General features: G+C 36.1%; 3 protein-coding genes and 1 long non-coding RNA gene across 5 annotated transcripts in view; 1 reads left to right on the top strand and 3 right to left on the bottom strand.

The window, feature by feature from the left end:
• LOC100177295 (actin-related protein 10) overlaps window positions 1-7,741 on the bottom strand; it is an 8,283-nt gene extending 542 nt beyond the window's left edge. Inside the window, exons 1-10 of one of the 2 annotated variants that reach the window (XM_026837292.1) lie at window positions 5,597-7,741; window positions 4,777-4,997; window positions 4,285-4,437; window positions 3,779-3,907; window positions 3,155-3,229; window positions 2,759-2,866; window positions 2,179-2,278; window positions 1,628-1,716; window positions 764-895; window positions 15-297 (exon numbers count right to left, since the gene is read on the bottom strand). In XM_026837292.1, coding sequence (XP_026693093.1) covers window positions 142-297; window positions 764-895; window positions 1,628-1,716; window positions 2,179-2,278; window positions 2,759-2,866; window positions 3,155-3,229; window positions 3,779-3,907; window positions 4,285-4,437; window positions 4,777-4,997; window positions 5,597-5,741 — 1,308 coding nt within the window. In that variant the 5' untranslated portion in view covers window positions 5,742-7,741 and the 3' untranslated portion in view covers window positions 15-141. The remainder of the gene's footprint in view (window positions 1-14; window positions 298-763; window positions 896-1,627; window positions 1,717-2,178; window positions 2,279-2,758; window positions 2,867-3,154; window positions 3,230-3,778; window positions 3,908-4,284; window positions 4,438-4,776; window positions 4,998-5,596) is intronic. The other variant, XM_026837293.1, reaches the window with a different exon arrangement.
• Window positions 7,742-9,241: 1,500 nt separating this feature from the next.
• LOC101243409 lies at window positions 9,242-15,133 on the top strand. Its single transcript, XM_004226795.3, has 10 exons — window positions 9,242-10,505; window positions 10,756-10,851; window positions 11,370-11,513; window positions 11,804-11,895; window positions 12,751-12,919; window positions 13,282-13,459; window positions 13,731-13,861; window positions 14,177-14,358; window positions 14,571-14,687; window positions 15,019-15,133. The coding sequence occupies exons 1-10, from the start codon at window positions 10,197-10,199 to the stop codon at window positions 15,113-15,115; spliced, it is 1,515 nt and encodes a 504-aa protein (XP_004226843.1). The 5' UTR covers window positions 9,242-10,196; the 3' UTR covers window positions 15,116-15,133.
• LOC113474814 lies at window positions 10,995-13,504 on the bottom strand. The gene is made up of 3 exons (XR_003396507.1): window positions 13,274-13,504; window positions 12,770-12,917; window positions 10,995-11,493 (listed from the first exon to the last, which is right to left on the bottom strand). It is a non-coding gene; the product is annotated as an uncharacterized LOC113474814 (long non-coding RNA).
• A 606-nt stretch (window positions 15,134-15,739) lies between the features above and the next one.
• LOC108950035 lies at window positions 15,740-19,441 on the bottom strand. Its single transcript, XM_018814563.2, has 5 exons — window positions 19,031-19,441; window positions 18,340-18,534; window positions 17,637-17,870; window positions 17,158-17,256; window positions 15,740-16,254 (listed from the first exon to the last, which is right to left on the bottom strand). The coding sequence occupies exons 1-5, from the start codon at window positions 19,334-19,336 to the stop codon at window positions 15,898-15,900; spliced, it is 1,191 nt and encodes a 396-aa protein (XP_018670108.1). The 5' UTR covers window positions 19,337-19,441; the 3' UTR covers window positions 15,740-15,897.
• Window positions 19,442-20,656: the final 1,215 nt, after the last annotated feature.

Genomic DNA, 20,656 nt, shown 5'->3' with positions numbered 1-20,656 from the left:
TGTGTTTTAGGCACCTTTTTGTTCATAACGGAACGTAGTGCAGGATACTACTAAACAGTGTTACATTGTGTTGCTTATGATATTACTGTAACACTTGTTACATCATAGGCACAGTATTTTGTTTTGTTTAAATAAAAGCAGTCATGATTCACTTTTTGTATGGTGACTTTCAGATTTAATTCTCTTGGTCCCAGCACTTGGTAGTGATAGTCTTGGTTTAACCTTAAATGGTGGTAGTATGGCTTCATTTGGTGGTGTTATGTCAGTTGCACACCAATCAGGGAGTTTACCATTGTGCTGGAATGTAAAGTTATTAAAGTATTTTAATACAATGGAAAAGGCTGTTATAGTTTATTGAGAAAAGTATTTATCTTGGCGTGCCAGGGAAACTACAGTTGTTATAACACGGGTGTTCTGTATCATTTACCTTCTGCCTGCTGGTAGCTTCTTTATCCGCGCATGGTTGGGTAACGACAATCGTTATAATACAGGTTTTCTGTTTCATAAACCTAGTGCCCACTTACGAGTTACCACACATATGATACAGAACTGTCATGTTATAACTACTGACACTTCTGCCACACCGGAATAAAGCAAGTTACAATCATTCACTGCTGGTTAAAATATTTCTAAGTTGCATATGTGGTAACTTTTACGCAGGCACAAGGTGTATGCAACAGAACACCCGTGTTATAACAACTGTCATTGCTCCGCCATGCGAGGATAAAACAAGTTATTTCCATTCATCACTGGTTTAAAATACCTGGTTAAAATATTCCTTTGTAATTGATTTCCTTTGAAAAGCTTCCAGAGTCGCGAAGATAGAAGCACCGAGCCAACCAACTAGGTTTGCATGTATAGGGGGGTTGTGGACACGAAACTCACACTCAGATAACTAGGATGCATAAGTTTAATGTGGATTCATAATACAAAATGTTTATAGTACTATAGTACAGTGCTCTTCAACCGGTGTGCACAAAAAATGCCGGGGGTGCACCAGTGCAAAAAGGTATACAAGGGTGCATCACAAACTTGAACAATTTTCAGCAATATTTTTCATTTTAAACTTTTTTAACCAATTTAGCCATTTTTCTACAGTTTTTTTATATGAATTCTATATCTTGCATCACAGGAAATTGCGAAACGTCATTAGTTTTAGGTTAATGCAATCAGGGGTGCATGAGTTTGTCGCAACAACTTTAGGGGTTCACCAACCCACAAAAGGTTGAAGAGCACTGATGTAGTGTATAGATATAACTGAAATATGTAAGCATATTCTTCATTTATCACAGGTTGTGTTCATACAAAAGTTAAAAGTTGTTTCACAATATACAATAATATACAATGTGTGTATCCTGCATGGTACTATAGTATAAAGATAAATTGATGTATAAGTTTTTAGATTGTATAACTGCGTAAAGGACGTTTAGTATACTGTATACATAGATAACTGACATATAAGAGTATTGTTTATTTACAATATACACTGATAAATGAATGTGTATAGTTCTTGTATAGAGCAGTGCATTCTTATTTTCAAAAGTAATATTTATTATGTTTGTTAACAACAACAGAAGATGGGTAAAAGTAACCACCATGTCTGGGACTTGAACTCATAATCCTTTACCTTGCTATTATATCTTTCTTCATGTTGAACTAATTCCTTCAGTTCAAACAACAACCTGTGTCTAAAACCTGGTAGCATGGATGTACCACCTGGGGATAAATGAAATATATAAATATTAATCTTAAATTGCATGCTGTGTTTGGTATTATAATGTAAGTATCCAATATTGCAACCTGGTATTCCCATTTACAACAGTAAAGGTCCTACACTAATAAATGAATGTAACTTATTTAACCTTGCTTGGCCGGAAAACGACAGTCGTTATAACACGGGTGTTCTGTTTCATACACTTCGTGCTTGCTAACCAGTTACCACGTAAGATATATAAAGCATACTGTGTTGAATTAATGTAACTTATTTATCCTCGCCTTGGGAACCGACAGTCGTTACAACACGGGTGTTCTGTTTTATACACCTGTTACCCAAAAACACAAGTCCAAAAAGATAGCAACATCAAGCCTCAAACCCGTAACGTTTGGTCTAGAGGCAGGTGTGTAAACCACTAAGCCACACAATCAATATGTTATATAGAATATACTGTAGTTAAATACCTGTTACAAGAAGATTCCTTGCCAGTTCTTTACGAGAATCAATTGGACAATTAAGAAGTGAATCAAGAACAAGAGTGGCAACAGATACTTGGTCATTATCCTGTCATAAGTAGCATTATGATGTCACAAATACTATTATGATGTCATATAAAGTAATATTACAGGAAAAGGGGAACTTGAACCAACATGCAGAGGAGCAAGACACACAAGGACAATTGCTCCGACCCAGTGGTATTTTGTGGGTTGTCTAAATTGTCAGCCATATGAATACCAATGTAAATTAACAACTATTCTTTCATAAGTATCTTTGTGTCAATGTATTTATGTTAATCTTGTTTGAAGAACCAAAACAGGACCATAAAACACAGATTTCCTGGTCAGTTTCAATACAAACATTACAGCCCATACATATATACATAAATATGTATATATATGTATAGTATATACATATATGACACAATTGTCTTCTTTTTAAATGTAACTATCATTTAAACCAATGACATCACCGAATATGGTTTTTGTTCTTAAACCGTAATGTTTGCAATAAATACCAAAATAAATTACCAAGCAGTTACACTACCTGCTCAAATAAAACTTCTGCTGCATTCTCACGAATAGAGGAAGGAATAATAAGCCTTGTAACCCCATCTAGTGGGTAAACCATCTCCTTCTGTTGCAAGATTTCCTCCTGTTTGAATAAAATGGATGAACAATCGTAACTTATTTATTCTCACGTGGTCGGAAATTGACAGTTGTTATAACATGAGAAAAGTTGTTATATAACATGAGTGTTCTGTTACATACACCTCGTGCCCGCTTACGAGTTACTACATATGTAACTTATTTATCCTCGCATGGAGGGGCAGTAACAATCGTCATAACACGGGTGTTCTGATTTATACATCTCGTGCTACAACCTGTATCTGTAAGATTAATTACCATAAGAAATATATGTACATCGTATTACTATACGTACTATAGGTTCTTTGCTCCACTTTGCAGATTGAATTTTCTTAGCTCTTTCATATTCACTCACAAAACAAGCTTTCACCTAAAAATGAAAAAAATCTTAAAGTAACATGATAATGACCCAGACTTAAACTGCATGTTAACAATATGAAACTACTGGTTCATGGATACAAGCAAAGAATGTTGTGTTTTTTTACATCAGTTGTTTAACTGTACCGAAGCGGTTAATACTTTATTGTGAGCGATGAGTTTATAAGAACGAATAACACGAGACGCATGGTATTTATAGCACAAAAAAACAACCCGTGTACGCTTCGGCGCACACACCTGTGGAGGGCCACAGTACCTTTATAATAAATTGTATGAGAAATTCATGTTATCCCTGTTATAAATAAAGACACTGCCTCGCAACTTACAAATGGCACATTAAAGACAGTTAATCTGATCAAAAGTTCAAAACGCACCAAGGTTATTCACTTTATGTAGCAGAAATAACACAACATATATTGATTTATATAAGAAATCCATGCGTTTATGTTATCCCTGTTTTAAACGAACTACCTCACAACTTATTTCACATTATGCCTGGTAGCAGAAGTAACAGAATATAAGACCAATCATCCCCCCATACCTTTATATCCTCCAGCACTTTATCACTGAGTCTTTGAGTGACAGGTGTAGCGGGATTATGCTCAAGTTGTATCTTTCCTTTATCCAATATCTCATCCATGATAGAGTGGTGTATACTGGCAGCTCCAAGCTTTAAAATAAACTGAATTTTTATAATGTTTTTGGTGCAAATATTAATTTAAACAGAAAATAGTCGTGTCCTCGGGCAAGACAGGTAATACCAATTGCTTTAAGCCAGCGGTCTCTGAAGGGTTGTTTAAATTAGTACTAGCGACTATGTATGTATTTCGCGTGGCAGGACAGGGACAGTCATTATAACACGGGTGTTCTGTTTCATACACCTCATGCTCACTTGTGAGTTACTGCGTATGTAACTTTGTGGGTGATTATACAGCAAACAATATAGAAACCCTTTTTCCAAGGACACAAACGCACACAATGGTAAAGGTCGAATACTGGTGCACTGTTTGCGGTTTATACTACATACAAATATCAATTAGATCTCACCGGTGCAGCTTGCCAACCCCATAACACAGGTGTATTCTCAATGACAGGTATAACAAGAGTCTCCCGATATGAACAGTCTAATACAAGAGCTGTATTGACAGCAATAGTGAAGCAAGCCAGTAGATGATGTGGGGCAAAAAAGATGGATGGAACCTGAAGGAATTAGTTGAATTATTTATAAAGGTTTTCATGGAGAACTGAAAAAATCCAAAAATGTTAACCAAAGTCACATACATGGTATCTTTTAAGCGGGCATGAGGTGTATGAAACAAGTCACCCGTAGCATAAAGATTTCATACATATGAAAGATAAGTAACAATCATTCAATAAAAAACTATATTCTATGTGGGTCATGTCCTATAGTGGAGCACAATGAGATCTGAGATTTAGGGCACAGTTGGCCCATTCTTGATTCCCCCAACACCCAGGGTGCTATGATCAAATCAAAATAAATCAACGCCTATGCTCGCATGTTACATCCACTAAAATTACCTCAAAATGTTGAAACAGAACAGTTGCAACAGCTTCCCTTATCTTCGTTGGATTCAGAAGTGACTCGCATATAATAACCCGCTGTAGTTTCGGATTCACTTGCAGATGTTTGTAAAAAACTTTGTCGAAAAACGTCTGAATGCTCCGTTGCAAATCAGGAGCCACTTCGTGCCCGACAATGGATGTGTGGTCACTTTTGAATATGTAAGTGACTGGACCACCTGAAAAATAGTGGAAGTAAATTTTATGGCTGTAGCACAGTAGCTAGCAAGCCTCTAGCCTAGAAGTTACAGGTTCATGCTACCATTGTAGGTGTATGTATAATGGAGCAAGACAATTAACGGCAATTGCTCCAACCCAGGTGTCACTAATGGATTGTCTAAATTGTCAGCCATACATCAAAAAATAATCACCCACAAAGTTACATACATATTAACTTGTGAGCGAGCCCGAGATATAGGTATATTAAACAGAACACTTGTGTTATAATTACTGTCGTGGCCCCTTATAAAAAAATGGTAAAAAATAACCACAACCTACCCATAGTTTCAATGGTAGTTAGAATCAACCCTGTTGTCACTAATGGATTGTTTAAATTGTCAGCCATACATAAAACAATCACCCACAAAGTTACTTGCAAGTGGAAGTTATGTAATTACTTTATTTTCGCATGGCCGGAAAACGATATTTTCGCGGCCGGAAAACGATAGTAGTTATAACACAGGTGTACTGTTTCATACAGAAGTACATTGTTATAACGACTATCAGTGCTTTTTACGCAAAGTTGCTCCAAAAAAGTTAAAAAACAACCCTAACCAACCTATAGTTTCAATAGTAGTTGGAATCACCATCCTTGGTTGGTCTTCGCCGGCAAACCCCAGTTTAGAATAAGCTTCACCAAGGTCAAGCACTATGGTGTGGGCATCTGTACCAAGCCCTATACCTAACCCCTTGTACAGTGGCATCCTGGTACCTGCTACTGCAAATATGTTACAAAATGTACAGCCAGTGGTGTAGGCAGAGGAAGGTTTTTGTAAAAAATTGTAAAAAAAGGAGTAATTTGGTAGTAACTGGATAAAAACACAGTTGCGAATTGCGATATTTAGTTTTTTGTTTTAAAAAAGTTTGTTCAATCCTTTTTATATATTACCTTTTAATCAAGGTGTAAAAGGAGTGTTTTACTCAACAATGAAGGTTTTATCACAAAAAAGTTTCATTTTTTGTTGTTTTTTTTAGTTGCACCACTGTTTATGACATAACAGAAATGGTTTTAAGGCAGAATAGTTAAGACACAATCAAATATGTTAAATTAAAAAAAGTTTATGTTTGTGTACTAGCGTGTTGTGTTATCATTGGATTACAGAACAATGGTATGTAAATAAAATGGCTGTTAGGAAAAATATGTTTACAAAATCAAAATATTGCAAAAAGTTAAACAGGTCAGCAAGAAATGGTTTATAGTTCAAGACAATGGCAATTGGCATGCAACAATGAATTTACAGGATAATGGTTTATATACATATACATTTATTCAACTGTTTTACAGAAAAATTACTTTAACAAATCAGCACAATTTTTCAAATTTGAACTGTGTACTGTGGACACATTTAAAAATGCATAAGTGATTCATAATACATTCATATCTAGACACAATTAGATTTGTAAGAAAATCTAGAAAAAGGTTGTTTTTAAACAGCGTTAACATATTAAAAAGTAAATAGGCCTGAACATATTAGCACAAAAATTTGCACCTACTCATTTCAGAAAAAAAAAAAAAATTCAGACACAAATCTAGACAAAAAGATTTCAAAAAATGCAATATTAAAAAGCAATTTTTCAATCTGTTATGAACGCACTGTCTTAAACAGTTGCCATTTCATTATATTTAGTTTCAGATACTGGTACATATACCACAATTGGCTGACTTGAGCCAGAGATTGGATAACAGCAGGGAGAACAACATTCATTAGGATTATTTTCGAATCTAGATTTATTAGCGTTATATATTTTTCCAAATATAACACTGTTGTAAATGAGAAGCACCATTTGTACTACTGTGAATAGAAGCATAACAACATGAATTATACCAACAGGTACTTCGTAAATGTAACTAAAAATGAGCGTCGAACTAATGGTTTCAATTATAATCAATATTAGCATAAAACATGCGCCAACAATTGAGCAAATCATGCTAGCATAAATTAAACTGAAGGCCTGTTTTTTTACAACTGTAATATTAAGCGCTCCTGCTGCTATAGCAACAGCACTACACCATATTCCAGCTCCAGAGTGTGTTGCATAAGTTCCTGGGGCATCCCCATCCACTACCAGCGAAATTATGCATAGAATGACCGTTAGCCCGCCGAAGACGATCTCCGTTATCCCTGTCCTTTGTATGGTATATAGTAATTGCTCTTTTCGTTCCAAAAGACGTGTACTTGTCTCCATTTTCGTTAAAACAACCAAAAAAAACAGAATAACAACTTTATTATAATTGCTTCCAAACTTTTTTGTTATAATAAGGGAATTTCCCTTTTAACGATTAGGTCGAAATTTAGTAAAAACAAATTATCTTAGGGGAGCAATATTTTTTTAAAGTAAAAAAAGCGCTGTGTTTTAGCTAATATGTAAACAAATACTGATGTTTTACATTAGTCAAAGAAACCACTTAATTCAAGAGAACAAATTACTCAGAAATTTATTTTATTATGAACCGTTGCGCGACGTGGGTAGCTCGACAGTGGCCTTAAGCTATTCATGTACACCAGATGGCAGATACAGTTCAATGTTTTGCTCTACCACATGATTCAGTTTTGTTGTTAATTCCCGTCTCTTCTTTGTTTCAAAATCATTTGTTCTTCGCTATCGTATCGAAGAGCAGTAAACAAAAAACATATTCGGTATTATGTATTCAAAACAATTTGGCCTACTTTTATAAATATCCGAAAAAGTGAAATTAAACAAAATTTACCCTTGACTTATAATGCTCTGCTTGTATTCCTGAGCAATTACAACATCTCTTTTTAGAGGCTTACCGGTAAATACCAGCGTCGGTCTAAAAAATACCCAAAATTTCGGTAATTTCGTGGTCACAGCTGATTCATTGTTCTTAACCCGATCTTCGAATTTCAAAGGAACCCGTTGTTTTACTCCATGACGTAACAGTTCTAATCAATGACGTCACAATGACTCATGAATCCACCAAAGAAGGTATCATTGTGACCGAAAACACAAATCGCACGTTTTGAACCGCGCGCGGTTCGTTTGTTACGTCATAACTGACAGTTTATAATTATAGCGGGTCAAGGCGCTTCCGGTTAGTTTAATCATATGTTATTTAAACGTAATAAGCACTTCTAAAACGTGCAGATTTTCCGCAAAAGATGGCGCTTTAAACCGATGTCACTTTTGACCTAAGATTCTATAATAAAGATTATAAACGGTAACGGTACTTTCCGCGTATATACCGTTGCAGTATGCATCCTATATCACGTTTACATGCTTTATTGCTCGTATATAAACGACGAACATGTGTTCCTGGTATTTTATATAAGATTACTCATGTGCAGGTTCAGGGAGTTATAATAAATTGATTGCGTTCTGCATGTATTAGCAACACTAGCTGTTATGAGCAATACGATTTTATTCGTTCATAAGAATAGTCAATTTAGTTCGATTGTTTTAGGCTAACATTTTAGCTAGAGTTATAAGAATAAATAAAAATGTATTAAATCCAATTATCTTTGCTTATTTGACGGGGCAATGGCAGTCGTTATATAACTCGGGTGTTCTATATTGCCCAATCACGAGTTACCACGTAACTTTGTGGGTTAATGCAACTGTTTGCTTAATTTTACCGTTAATTTTGCTGAAAAATAAAATCCTAGTAAAACATATAGCAGGGTGGCGGGTGGGGAAGACGGGACACTTTCATCACATAATATCTAAATATCCTGATCGTGTTTTAAACGATTAACAACAGTCTTTGGGAGTCGTGACCAATCGTGAGGATACGATTTTTACAATTCTTTAAATGTTTCTTTGTTTACTACTAAATGGGGAGAGAAAATATAACGGAAAGGTGTTCCATTTTCCCCACCCTACTCTATATATTTTTAAACAGTTTTAATTTGCTCATGCTCCAGAATAGAGGTCTTTGTTATAACTGCAGGGGTTTTACAAAAAGGTATTGTAATACAAAATTACAAGGTATTTAATCTTATTACAGAGTTACGTTGTAGAAAGGGGTTATTATAAATGACTGACCAGCAATTTATCGGGCATTAGTTGCATTTGGACATCGGTAATACCGGGGAATACCCGCAATTAGGATTATCTGACCGTAATTGTATTAGGGGAGTCGGAAACCTCACCCTTACAGATTAGTGAATGGGGCATTGTGCGGTTAGTAATTCTACAAACGATTAAAGTGTGAATTAACTTATGCCGTGTTTAATAGTCGGTGTTTTTTTCTGGGTGCATCGGTTTATAACTTTATATCGTAATGAGCGTAAATTACGTTATAAGAAAGCTGAATTTATTTCTGTGAAAGTGAAGAGTTTTTTTCTGGAAAAAAAAGATAAAAAAAAATTTAAGATTTTTTTCTTTGGTTTAAAATCCGATAAAAGAAAACTGGTTCACTGAGCGTTAAGTTACTCATAGTGGGTTGCAGAGGACATCAGAATGCTAAGGTTCGAATTGGTGCGAAGCTTTGCGTGTTTTAAAATCGTGATAAGTTAGTTCCGCAGTTAGCGCAATTTTAGGAACCGTAGCATAACGTGGAATAGGTGTATATAGATAGGTATAGAAGCACTGCAGGGCTGTAAGCGATATATATGATACGTGGCTTGTATAGACAGCAAAATGTATAATTTTGTATCAGATAGGTGGGGTAAGATTAAACGTGTTTTTTTATGTTATAAAAGCGAATTTTTACGACTCTGACCGTTTTAAATTAATAAAATATTTGGAAACATTATAAAAAATTAACCGTAGCATAATAGGTGTATAGATAGGTATCTAGAATCACTGCAGGGATAAAAGTACGTGTTTTGTATAGACAGCGAAATGTATAATTTTGTATCAGATACGGTATAGGTTGGGGTAAGATAGGCCGTGTTTTTATGTTTTATCTGCCTATTTGTAGTAAACGAAGAATATTTATAGAATTATATAATCGTATACGACTTGTAAAAGGGCGTTGTAATTGTTACAAACACGATTAGGAAATATGGGATATTATGTGCTAACGTTATCCATCTTACCCCACAGTACTATTTGCGCAATATTGAATATACTGTTTGCTGTAAACATTGCTTTACGCTCTGAATATTAACAAAGTTGTATTTTTAGATAATAATAAAAGAAAACGACAAAATTTAAATAATTAAGTTGAATTTCAAGTCCAAACTACGAACATTATGCGCAACCTTGAAAAAACTGACGTCATTCGGTCAGGGCAATTCCAGGAATTACTCTCTCGTTTTGAGGCTTGTAAGATATATGCGGATAGTGAAACGACACTGGACACTTTAGCGCATGTGACCGCCAATCTCGGGGAAGAGTCCGGTGGGAAAATTGAGCCTGTAAACCCGGAAGTAATTTATGCGGACCCGGATGATGAATTTTCGGCATCGGAAAGCGAAAATGGCGAAATGACGGACTACAGTCGATTGGTTGATATAAAAATAGTTGGAATTCACAAGCGAAGAGTCCCGAAAAGATCATTTGTAAGTTGCTTAAACGTAAACGTGTTTATATTTATGTGTATACAAAACGTACAACCTATATTGGACACGACATATGTGGTATTACGACTGCCGTTGCCCATCCACGCGAGAATAAATAAGTTACATAGGTGATAACGCGTAAGCGGGCACAAGGCGTATAAAACAGAACACCCGTGGTATAACGACTGTCGTTTCCCCCGCCCCACGCGAGGATAAAACAAGTTACATTTATTTATTCATTATATTTTAGTATTTCGTGATCCTAGCAAGTTGGGATGATGATAGCAGCATCACTTTGTATCGAAAGTGGAAAGAAATAAAAGCATTCCATGATGCGCTTGTAAAAGTAAGTGTTTATATCTATATAAGGGTGGGGGAAGATGGGACACCTTTATCACATAATATCTACATATTCTGATCGTGTTTTAAACAATTAACAACGGTCTATGGGAGTCATGAGGATATAGTTTCATATTTCTTTGAGTGTTCTTTGTTTAATACTAAATGGGACGAGAAAATAGAGTTAAAAAGTGTCCCATCTTCCCCCATCCTACTGTATATAGGACTAAACGCATTATACCAAATTGTGTCATAACGCATCCAAACGTATAGTACTGTAAAATGGATAACGTTATCACATAATATCCCATATTTTCCTGGTCGTGTTTAAAACAATTAACAACGTTGTTTTAAGACTAGTCAGGGTATGGGTATGTCATTTTGTAAATATTCTTTAATTACTACCAATTAAAAAGATTGAAAACACGGACACTCTTACCCTAACCTACAATATGTAAACTACCGCTTTTAAAATGTGGGTAAAATACCCCATATATATTCATGTATTACCGACCTTTTTTTCAGACTCTCAAAGTAAATTCTGAATCGGAAGAAGCAAAATACTTCCTTAACAAACTGCATCGAAAGTCGTCGAAACACAACGTAATAACTTGTAACGGCACAATGCGAAGACTGAGGATGTTAGATGCTTTGAACCAGTATTGCCAGGTTAGTTTCCAGCATTAAGTCTAAGTTTATTCATATATAGTAGGGTGGGGGAAGATGGGACACCTTTTCATTCTATTTTCTCGTCCTATTTAGTAGTAAACAAAGACAATTCAAACGACTCCCATAGGCCATTGTTAATTGTTTAAAACACAATCAGGATATTTAGATATTCTGTGCTAAAGGTGTCCCATCTTCCCCCATCCCACTATATAAATACCATAAACGTTTATAGCATGTTGAATGTAACTTTTGAAAGCATGAGCTAAAACGGCTGTTGTATTTTGTTGAAGGCGATTCTGTATTATGACCAAGTTGCCGACGCGTCGTTCGTTCGAAGGTTCTTTCATCCGACCAACGAGGATTTGAACGTTTCGAATTGGAGGTAAGCAAAATATTTGATTTATTGGTTCTGGGGTGGGATTTGAACCCAGGACCTTGGTACGTTTACATGAGTGGGTTGAATATAAAGTAAGTTTGGGTAAAATGGGACATGTTTTCATTTTCCTTTATCGTCCCATTTGGTAGTAAACAAAGAATATTTACAGAATTATAAAACGTATCTTCGCGACTTTAAAATAGCGATGTTAATTGTTCAAAACACGATCAGGAAATATGGGACAAAAACTATTTGCCGATTGATCCATCTCAATAAAACTGCCCTATCATTCATTCTAACACGTTGCTCCAAAAACGGGCATGCACCACCTTAAAATGTACAGCGATTGCAGGTAACTAAGTTAATCATTTCAAATATAAACCTTGTCCTAATTAATCACATATAACGCTAAACACGAAATTTTCATGTCAGTTTAGTCATATAAATACACATATACCAATAAGGCGGTTATTGGCTATTCGCCAGGATATTGTGACCTAGGGTTATTCTTTGTGACGTCATAGGAAAGAAACATCCTGTACTTTATGAGTTCACACGAAAGGTGAAACGAAGTTTGAGTCGATTTTTCTCAAAATTCATGCGATTTACGGGAGATTAAAATGGCTCTGTTACGTAATAATCGAGCTGTGACGTAACACATGACGGTTTCGCGAGAAAATCGGTTGCGATTTAAATAAAACGCACGTGCTCTGTTCTATACTTGGAGCGGAACTTAACACGTTTGTTGGGGTAATTGACAACTCTGGCCTAAATTTGGTTCCATAGCGGACCTTACTGTAGGACCTCACCCATATAGAAAATACATAATAACCGGGTAATTATAAAAATCTTTACCCACAGTTCAAGCGGTCGTACTTACTTCTACGTCACAAACGCTACACTCAGTGACGACAGTGGGACGCAAAACCACGTGATCGAAGATGAACCAATCAGTAGCGAGGATTCTTCAACGAGTGAAGATGACGTCATGAAACGTCATTCGGCATTGAAACGTATATCATCATCAGCTGTAAGTAATATATGATTTCTATGTTTGTCTACGTCATAGTTAAAATAAATGAAACTTGTATAACCTCGCATGACGGGGCAACTACAGTCGCTATAACATGGGTGTTCTGTTTCATGCACCTTGTACCAACTAGACCAACGTTTTTAATTGTTTAAAATACGATCAGGATATTTGAGTATTATGTGCTAAAGGTGTCCCACCTTCCCCCATCCTACTATATATACACATACACAATTCGCTAGACTTTATTTTGGTGTCCCGTTTTCCCCACTCTACTATATGTATTACCGTATACAATTCACTGTATTTATTTATTTATTTATTTTTATATAACCTATATATTTACACGAATACCTTATCAGATGTCATTAGCGTCGACGGGATGGTCGTCTCGCTCCACCCTAAATATTACGTCACCAATCGAACCTGAGGTTTGCGTAGCTGTGGAAGATCACGTGACTGACGTAGACGATCGACGTCAGAACGTCATGTCGCTCAGCGTTGGGGAAAAAGTGGAAGTGTATACCAAAAGTGACACCGGTGAGTTGACACTTATTTATCCTCGCATGGCGGGGCAACGAAAGTCGTTATAACACTGGTGTTTTGTTTTTACGAGTTAATATGACTAACGCCCTTTTCCCCATCTTTTATCCATATAGTGTATTCATACGACTGGCATTGCGCTGTTGATTCCCCCTTCTCCTTATGGTTTCAATACCGCCTAATGATAAAACTATAGGATCCTGCTGTTACTCATCGCTACAATACTTAATGCAAATGGCGGCTTGTTTAAAAATTCCTCCTTCTCTAGGTTGGTGGTTCGTAAAGAAAGAAGGCAGTGACGTCACGAAAGAGTTTGGATACGTGCCAGCCAGTTATTTAGTCCCTGCGGCCGATTTTGGGGGGAAATCTGAGATTACACAAATGCCTACAGCGTACAAGGTTTGTCGAATATGTAGTTAGGAAAACTGCTATTTTGGCCAGAGGCTGTGTCCATTGACCCCTTTATAGTCAAAAATTAAATATAGAATACTGCGGGGAAGATGGGTACCGTTAGAACATAATATTCCATATATCTTGCCCAAACCTACTATATACCAAAAGCTGATATTACATACGGTATTTAAAGTTAAAAAAACCCACATTGTTACATGTGTGGTAGCTCGTAAGTAGGTGTATGAAATAGAACACCTATGTTATAACGACTGTCGTTTCTCGGCCACGCAAGGATAAATAAGTTACGTTCATCTATTCCAGCCTACAAACCAAAGGCGGTTTCGAGATTTAGCGGAAAGCGAATCTTCTTTCGTGTCTGAGCCCTCACTTGTCAATCTTAATTCTCACCAACCAATCAGAGCGTCGGGATCATTAGGCTCCGCCTACCAACTGACGTCATCATATTCAGGAGATAAAAACAACAATATAAAACGAAAGCCAAGGTAATAAGTCCATAAAAATGACGTAACATCCATATTAACATCTGTAATTAAAGTACTAGGTTTCCTAATCAATTTTGCCACTTTTTTAAAGTTTCTTTTGGGTTTAGGCAATTGCCATACAAATCTTAACCTAATGCGAATACTAAACTAAAAACTGCCCACAGCTTTACCCATATACTCGATCCTGTTTTGACTATAAGTTTCATTTCCAGTTCGGACTTTATCAGCGTCAGAGCTCATACTGCCCAAGGTCCAGACGAGTTGAGTTTTGGTGAAAATGCCATTTTGAAAATCTTAAAAGTAAACGAAGACGGTTGGTGGCTGGCAAGGTGAGATTGCGTGACATTAATAGAAACTAGAGACCAACTTTTTATGCCAGAGTTGGCCCATTTATCTTCATTGTCTATATGCACATTCTATTCTATATGGGTGAAGTCCTACAGTGAGGCATACCATGGGGACTTGGGGTTTAGGCCAGAGTTGTTCCATTACCCCAACATTGTATATGCAAATTCTATTCTATACGGGTGTAGTCCCATAGCATGACATGCCATATTGGACCGGGGATTTTGGGCAGAATTGGACTTTTATCCTTTATAAAGACTATAGAACCCTGCAGTTAACACACACTGTATTAACGTCCTATATCTTACTCTACAGATACAAAGACAAAAATGGATTAGTTCCAGGCGTTCATCTTCGTAGATATAACGATCCGATCCGACGTCTAAGCATGGAAGTTTTAAACTTCGCTTAATAAATATTATCGTGTTTTTCTTTTCGTTTTTTTTTCTTACTTTTATATACCGTTGTGCATATGTTATACTTCTATACCTGCAGTTTTTAGAACCTTTTTACCGTTTTTCAATAAAATGCACAAAAAATGGGTTGTTATAAAAACATATAACATATAGTAGGGCGGGGGAAGATGGGACACCTTTAACACATAATTTCCAAATAACCTGATCGTGTTTTAAAGAAACAACAACGGTCTGTGGAAGTCGTAAGAATACGGTTTTATAATTCTTTGAATGTTCTTTGTTTACTACCAAATGGAAAGAGAAAACAAAATGAAAAGGTGTCACGTCTTCCCCCACCCTATACTATATAAAGTATTATATACGAGTGCTTTGGGATACTGCTTCTCAATTTTTAGTAATGAGAAAATGTAAACATAAAATACCCTATAGGTTTATACTTATATAGCGCCTGTGTGTATATACAACTTTATTCATAAATATAAGATTTATTCACTGTGTTTTATACATAAGAATCAAAAAAGTAGATACAAAAAAATGACGTATAGCTAGATGTGGGGTAAGATGGATACCGTTAACACATAATTGCAATATTTTCTGATCGTATTTTGAACAACTAACAACACCATTTTAAATTTGTGAGGGTACGGTTATATAATTCTTTAAATATTATTTGTTTACTATCGACTTAACAGTGAAAAAGAATAAAACACCGACCATTTTGCCCCAACCTATACTCTACAGTAAACCATCTTACCCCAACCTATTACACCTCTACGATTCAACCTATATTATTTAGCTGCGTATAACTTTTCGGTATAGGCTTGGGCATCGGTATTGGCGAATCATGGTCCATTTCATTCGACCTTATAAACCTTATTATGCCGAAATACACCATCATAAACCACACCGACATTGTTAAAAACAATGGTATGTCTACTCTCACTTCTTTCTTTACAACCCTATGGTCGTGGTCTGTATCATCTGGCGGAGTAATGTTCAGTCTATAATCCATGGACAGGTGTTTCTCCTCTTCGGTCATTCCCCTCAAGTCACGGTCCGATGCGTCCTTATGCTGGTAGTCGTGTTGAGATCCGCCATACTGAGTTGAAAGGTCTTCTATGTGATTTGGGTTGTTCTGGTACAGATAGAGGATTGCATAATAATAAATAAATTTTGTTTTATTTAAAAGGAGATTGATGTATTTTACGGTAATTGTCCAACTCTGGCATTAATCCATTCGCGTGGCTTAAAACCACAGTCGTTATAACACGGGCGTTTTGTTTCATGCACATCATATACTTGCATACGAGTTACCACGTATATGTAACTCTGTTAGTAAATTCCCCTTTTGACAATTTTTACAACCGAACAGGGGCACTGATTTGAAGCAATTGTCGACCAGTGTCTTGACCAAGGACATAAACATGTCTATATATGGAAAGTCGGTTAAAATCGCAACTGTTTAATTACCTGAACGTTCACAATGCGTCAAACTAAAGCACAAAACGCGTGCAATAAAAATATCAAACTAATTATTCATCTCCTTCAATGCACCGACTAATAAAGAGACTTAACTATTTTTAATCAAACGTTTAAATTATAATGGTTTCAAATTAAGTATAAGCACTTAGAGTCCGACGTTTTATGAATTTCTATCTTAATTGAATTTGCATTGAAGAGACGCAAATATTAAAAGCCAGCGTGGATTCGTCTATTTTGAAAGTCGATTTAATGTCAAGGTTTGAAGGGTGAACGTTTAGTAAGAATATAAAGTTTGTTATTCTGAGATAGATCTTCTGCCAATCGCTTATTTTGTGATTGTACTTCTGTTTTGCCCATAAACGTGTTATAACGAATGTCGTTTTACTGTTGATTTCCGTATTTTCGCTTTTATTGTGTAGGACTACGACCTTCGATACCGTGACATTCATTTATTCATTCATTCATTCATTCATTCATTCATTCAATTATTCATTCATTCATTCATTCATTCATTTATTCATTCATTCATTCATTCAATCAAACAATCATTTTATACCTGTGCCGTTTCTTGGTTCGTCGTGCACAAATTCTCAATTACTTTGTCCATCAAGCAAGATCCTAATGGGATAAATCGCCGTCTATTTTCCTCATCTATCTGCGGAGGAAAGGATTTTTTCGTGGGTGGTTTTAATTTTAGAGCCAGCGTTTGTTTGTTATTAAATTCTAAAAAAACGTTAAAATTTTTACCCAAAAAGTATTGTAATAAACTGAAAACCATGGCTTTCATATCATTGTTATAACATAGCATTCTTCTATCTATACGAATGAGGTCATGCAGCGTAAAACGCCATATATGGGGCCTAAGATTCTGGTCAAGATTGGTCCTTCGCCTGCCTGCTGCCGTCATGTGTTCACATTTTGTTGATGTTTAACTGTAACCCAAAGGGCCATCAGGTCCGATTTGCATTGGCCAGTGGAAAAATATTGACTTTTTTGGTGCGACGCAATATTTTTTTATTCTGTTAAATTTCTCACCTCAAAACACCCGGCACCGTCATCAGAAGACATTGTGACGTAACTATGAATCGTTGTCACCAGTTTACAAGAGCAAACAAGTGGGTTTCCCCTTAGTTTAAACGTGGGTCGTGACAAGCTTGAATTTCCAGTTCCAGTAAATTCTATGTCATTTCCGGTGCTGGGAAATGGCATTGTGGGTATTGGCTCTGATCCGCCCAACGTTGTCAGTTGATTAAACCTCAAATCGACAACCTGTAACGTAATAGTAGGTTGGGGTAAGATGGTACTTATTTTGAAATATATCGTCCCATTTGGGAGTAAACAAAGAAAATTTACAGAATTTTGCAACCGTATCTTCACGCCTCTAAAACAGCGTTGGTAATTATTAAAACACAATCAGAAAATTTGTCATAATATATGCGAACAGTATCCTTTTACCCCACAGTAATATATACATAGTGTACTCATACATCTCATGTTCACTGTCAAGTCTGGGGGACTTAATATTTCCCGGAATTGGTTTCTGAAATCTTAAGCGCAATGTATAATGCAAAAGATACTTTGTTTCACTTACGATACGGAAGATGGATGTTTGGATTACAGCGATAATTACTTTTTGTTAATAATTTAAAACTTAAAAGACACGGAACGTCTCACAATATGACGTCATAGTATATTGCTCTGTGTGCGCATAGGTAGGATTGTGACGTAACAAAGATACCTGTAACGCGTTAAATTTATCGAAAGTGTCCCCTTCAATAAATTCAATTCTGTTTCTTGATAAATCCAGATATTCCAGGTGATGACGTAACAGCATGACGTCACTTTGACGTAGGCTAGCGATGTTTCCTTGTCGAAGAACAAGGACCGACATTTTGAGTAGGAATTGGTTGAAAGATGCGTTTGTGCCTGGATCCTGTGTGTGGCGATTTTTTTAGTGTGGGGGAAGATGGGACACCTTTAGGTGAGGGAAGATGGGACACCTCAATATCCAAATTACATGAACGTATTTTAAACAATAATGGGACAAAAAAAGGTGTTCCATATTACCCCAGGCTTAGCTATTTTATTATTGTTGGGAATATAGGTTATTTTGAAATTAAATGCAAGTGTCCAATATTAAACGGAAACAGTAGTCGTTAGGGTGTTTTGCTTCATACACCCCGTCCCCCTTACGAGTGACCTCGCGTATGTTACTTTGTGGGCGATTACTTGTTTTTTTTAGCAGACATTTTAGCTAATAAGCGACCCCTGGATTAAGGCAATTGCCTTTAAGTGTCTTGCCCAAAGACACATACACCCACAATAGTAGCTGCGACAAGCCTTGAACCCATTATACTCTGGGTTAGGGCAGGCGCGCTAAATATTTTATCACGGCGCCGGACTCAATACGGTTAGGTCAATACATATACCTGTGGAAATCTTTTCAATGTATGTCCAACGCATAGCATTCCATATGCCGGGTACCCAAGCACCAAATCTCCGGTTATATACGATGCAATGGGAACAGGTGAAAAGTTAGCGTTGAATTTTCCATACTGTATATCGAAGTTAGCTTGCCCTGGATGGCTGTATCGACCGCATACACATTTAGTGTCACAAAGGTTTTGAAAAGTGTCGTTGCTTTTGAAACTCTGACTGCTGAATAGAATACGGAATCCAAAACAAGTCTCTTTGCAGAAATGGAGCAGAATAAGAAACGACAACGATCTAAGCATGGTTATAGCCTCGTATATGTTTCTTCTGCTTTGAGCTTATTACCTAAACATACAAAACTATAAATTAAAACCCATAATTTTAACCTAAACTTTAAAAGTTGATAAAAGGAAATGTCACATTTTCCTAAACGTCCGTCGTTACCCCGCCACGCAAGGATAAATTACGTTCAAAACGCTAAAATATCCTATTAATTTAGGTGTTAAATCTCTGTAGTGTACAATTGATAATACGTTACAACTATAGTCTTGTATTGTGTATACTTGTATATTTATTAACGTAATACAGTATCACAATCCAACCTTTACGAAATGTGCTATAGATTAAAAATACATGCGCGTATTATGATAACACCTATATAGTGCATTTTGACAACGAGAATGGCAAACCTATTAACTTAAGTATCCGTTCCGAAATCATAAAGAGATAAACGTATCCGTTCTAAAATCATATCAAAACATATTAAAGCTTGCTGTTTAAACTAAAAGCAATGAAACTTCCTGAAATAACAAATTTAACGGACTTAAAACCGCTTACGAAATGCTGTCTATTTAGGTCCTGGAATGTAACTTGATTGGAAATGACGACTCGCATAAATATTTGTCTGAAACGTTTAAAATTTGAACAAGTCTGAAACTGAAGTGTAAACAAAGGCTACATATATATAGACGCGCTTAAAACAACAAATAGGTTTGCATCAAGTTTTCTTTACTTTGCTTTCAGATTCTACTAAACTCAAACTATGCACTATGTTTATAGTACTGAGGAAAGATAGATACCATTAACACAAAATACCCTATACATTTCCTAACCGCGTTTTTAACAGTTAACAACGCCTTTTTAGAGCCATTAGAATACGATTAAATGAGTCTGTAAATACCATTTGTTTGCTACCAAAAAGACCGATAAAGATTATGAAAACATGAACCATCTTATACACCAACCTGATATACAATATTATGTATTGAAACGCAAAACTACCACAGAATCAAAAGGTGCCACGGGCCCAAAAACTATCCCATCTTATTCGTTATAAGAATAAAATTACTAAGACTTGCAATAGCTAACTATAGGCATTTGGCTTAACTGCCCTATACTGTATGGATAAGATTTAAAATAAGCCCGTAAGGACCACCTTGCAGGATGTATTATGCATGAAAGGATAATATAAATGTATTTTCCGATAACCGTTTAAAGTAATGCGCATTTACAGCAATGCAAGACAATAGGCCCAAATCCTAAAGAAGCCACACAACAGAGTTATGATATAGTCCTGTGGGGTAAGATGGGACGCCTTTAGCATCCTGATCGTGTTATACAAT

This window comes from Ciona intestinalis, chromosome 13 (genome assembly GCF_000224145.3).
Source record: "Ciona intestinalis chromosome 13, KH, whole genome shotgun sequence".
Classification (NCBI taxonomy): domain Eukaryota; kingdom Metazoa; phylum Chordata; class Ascidiacea; order Phlebobranchia; family Cionidae; genus Ciona; species Ciona intestinalis.
This window is presented reverse-complemented; position numbering and strand designations above follow the sequence as displayed.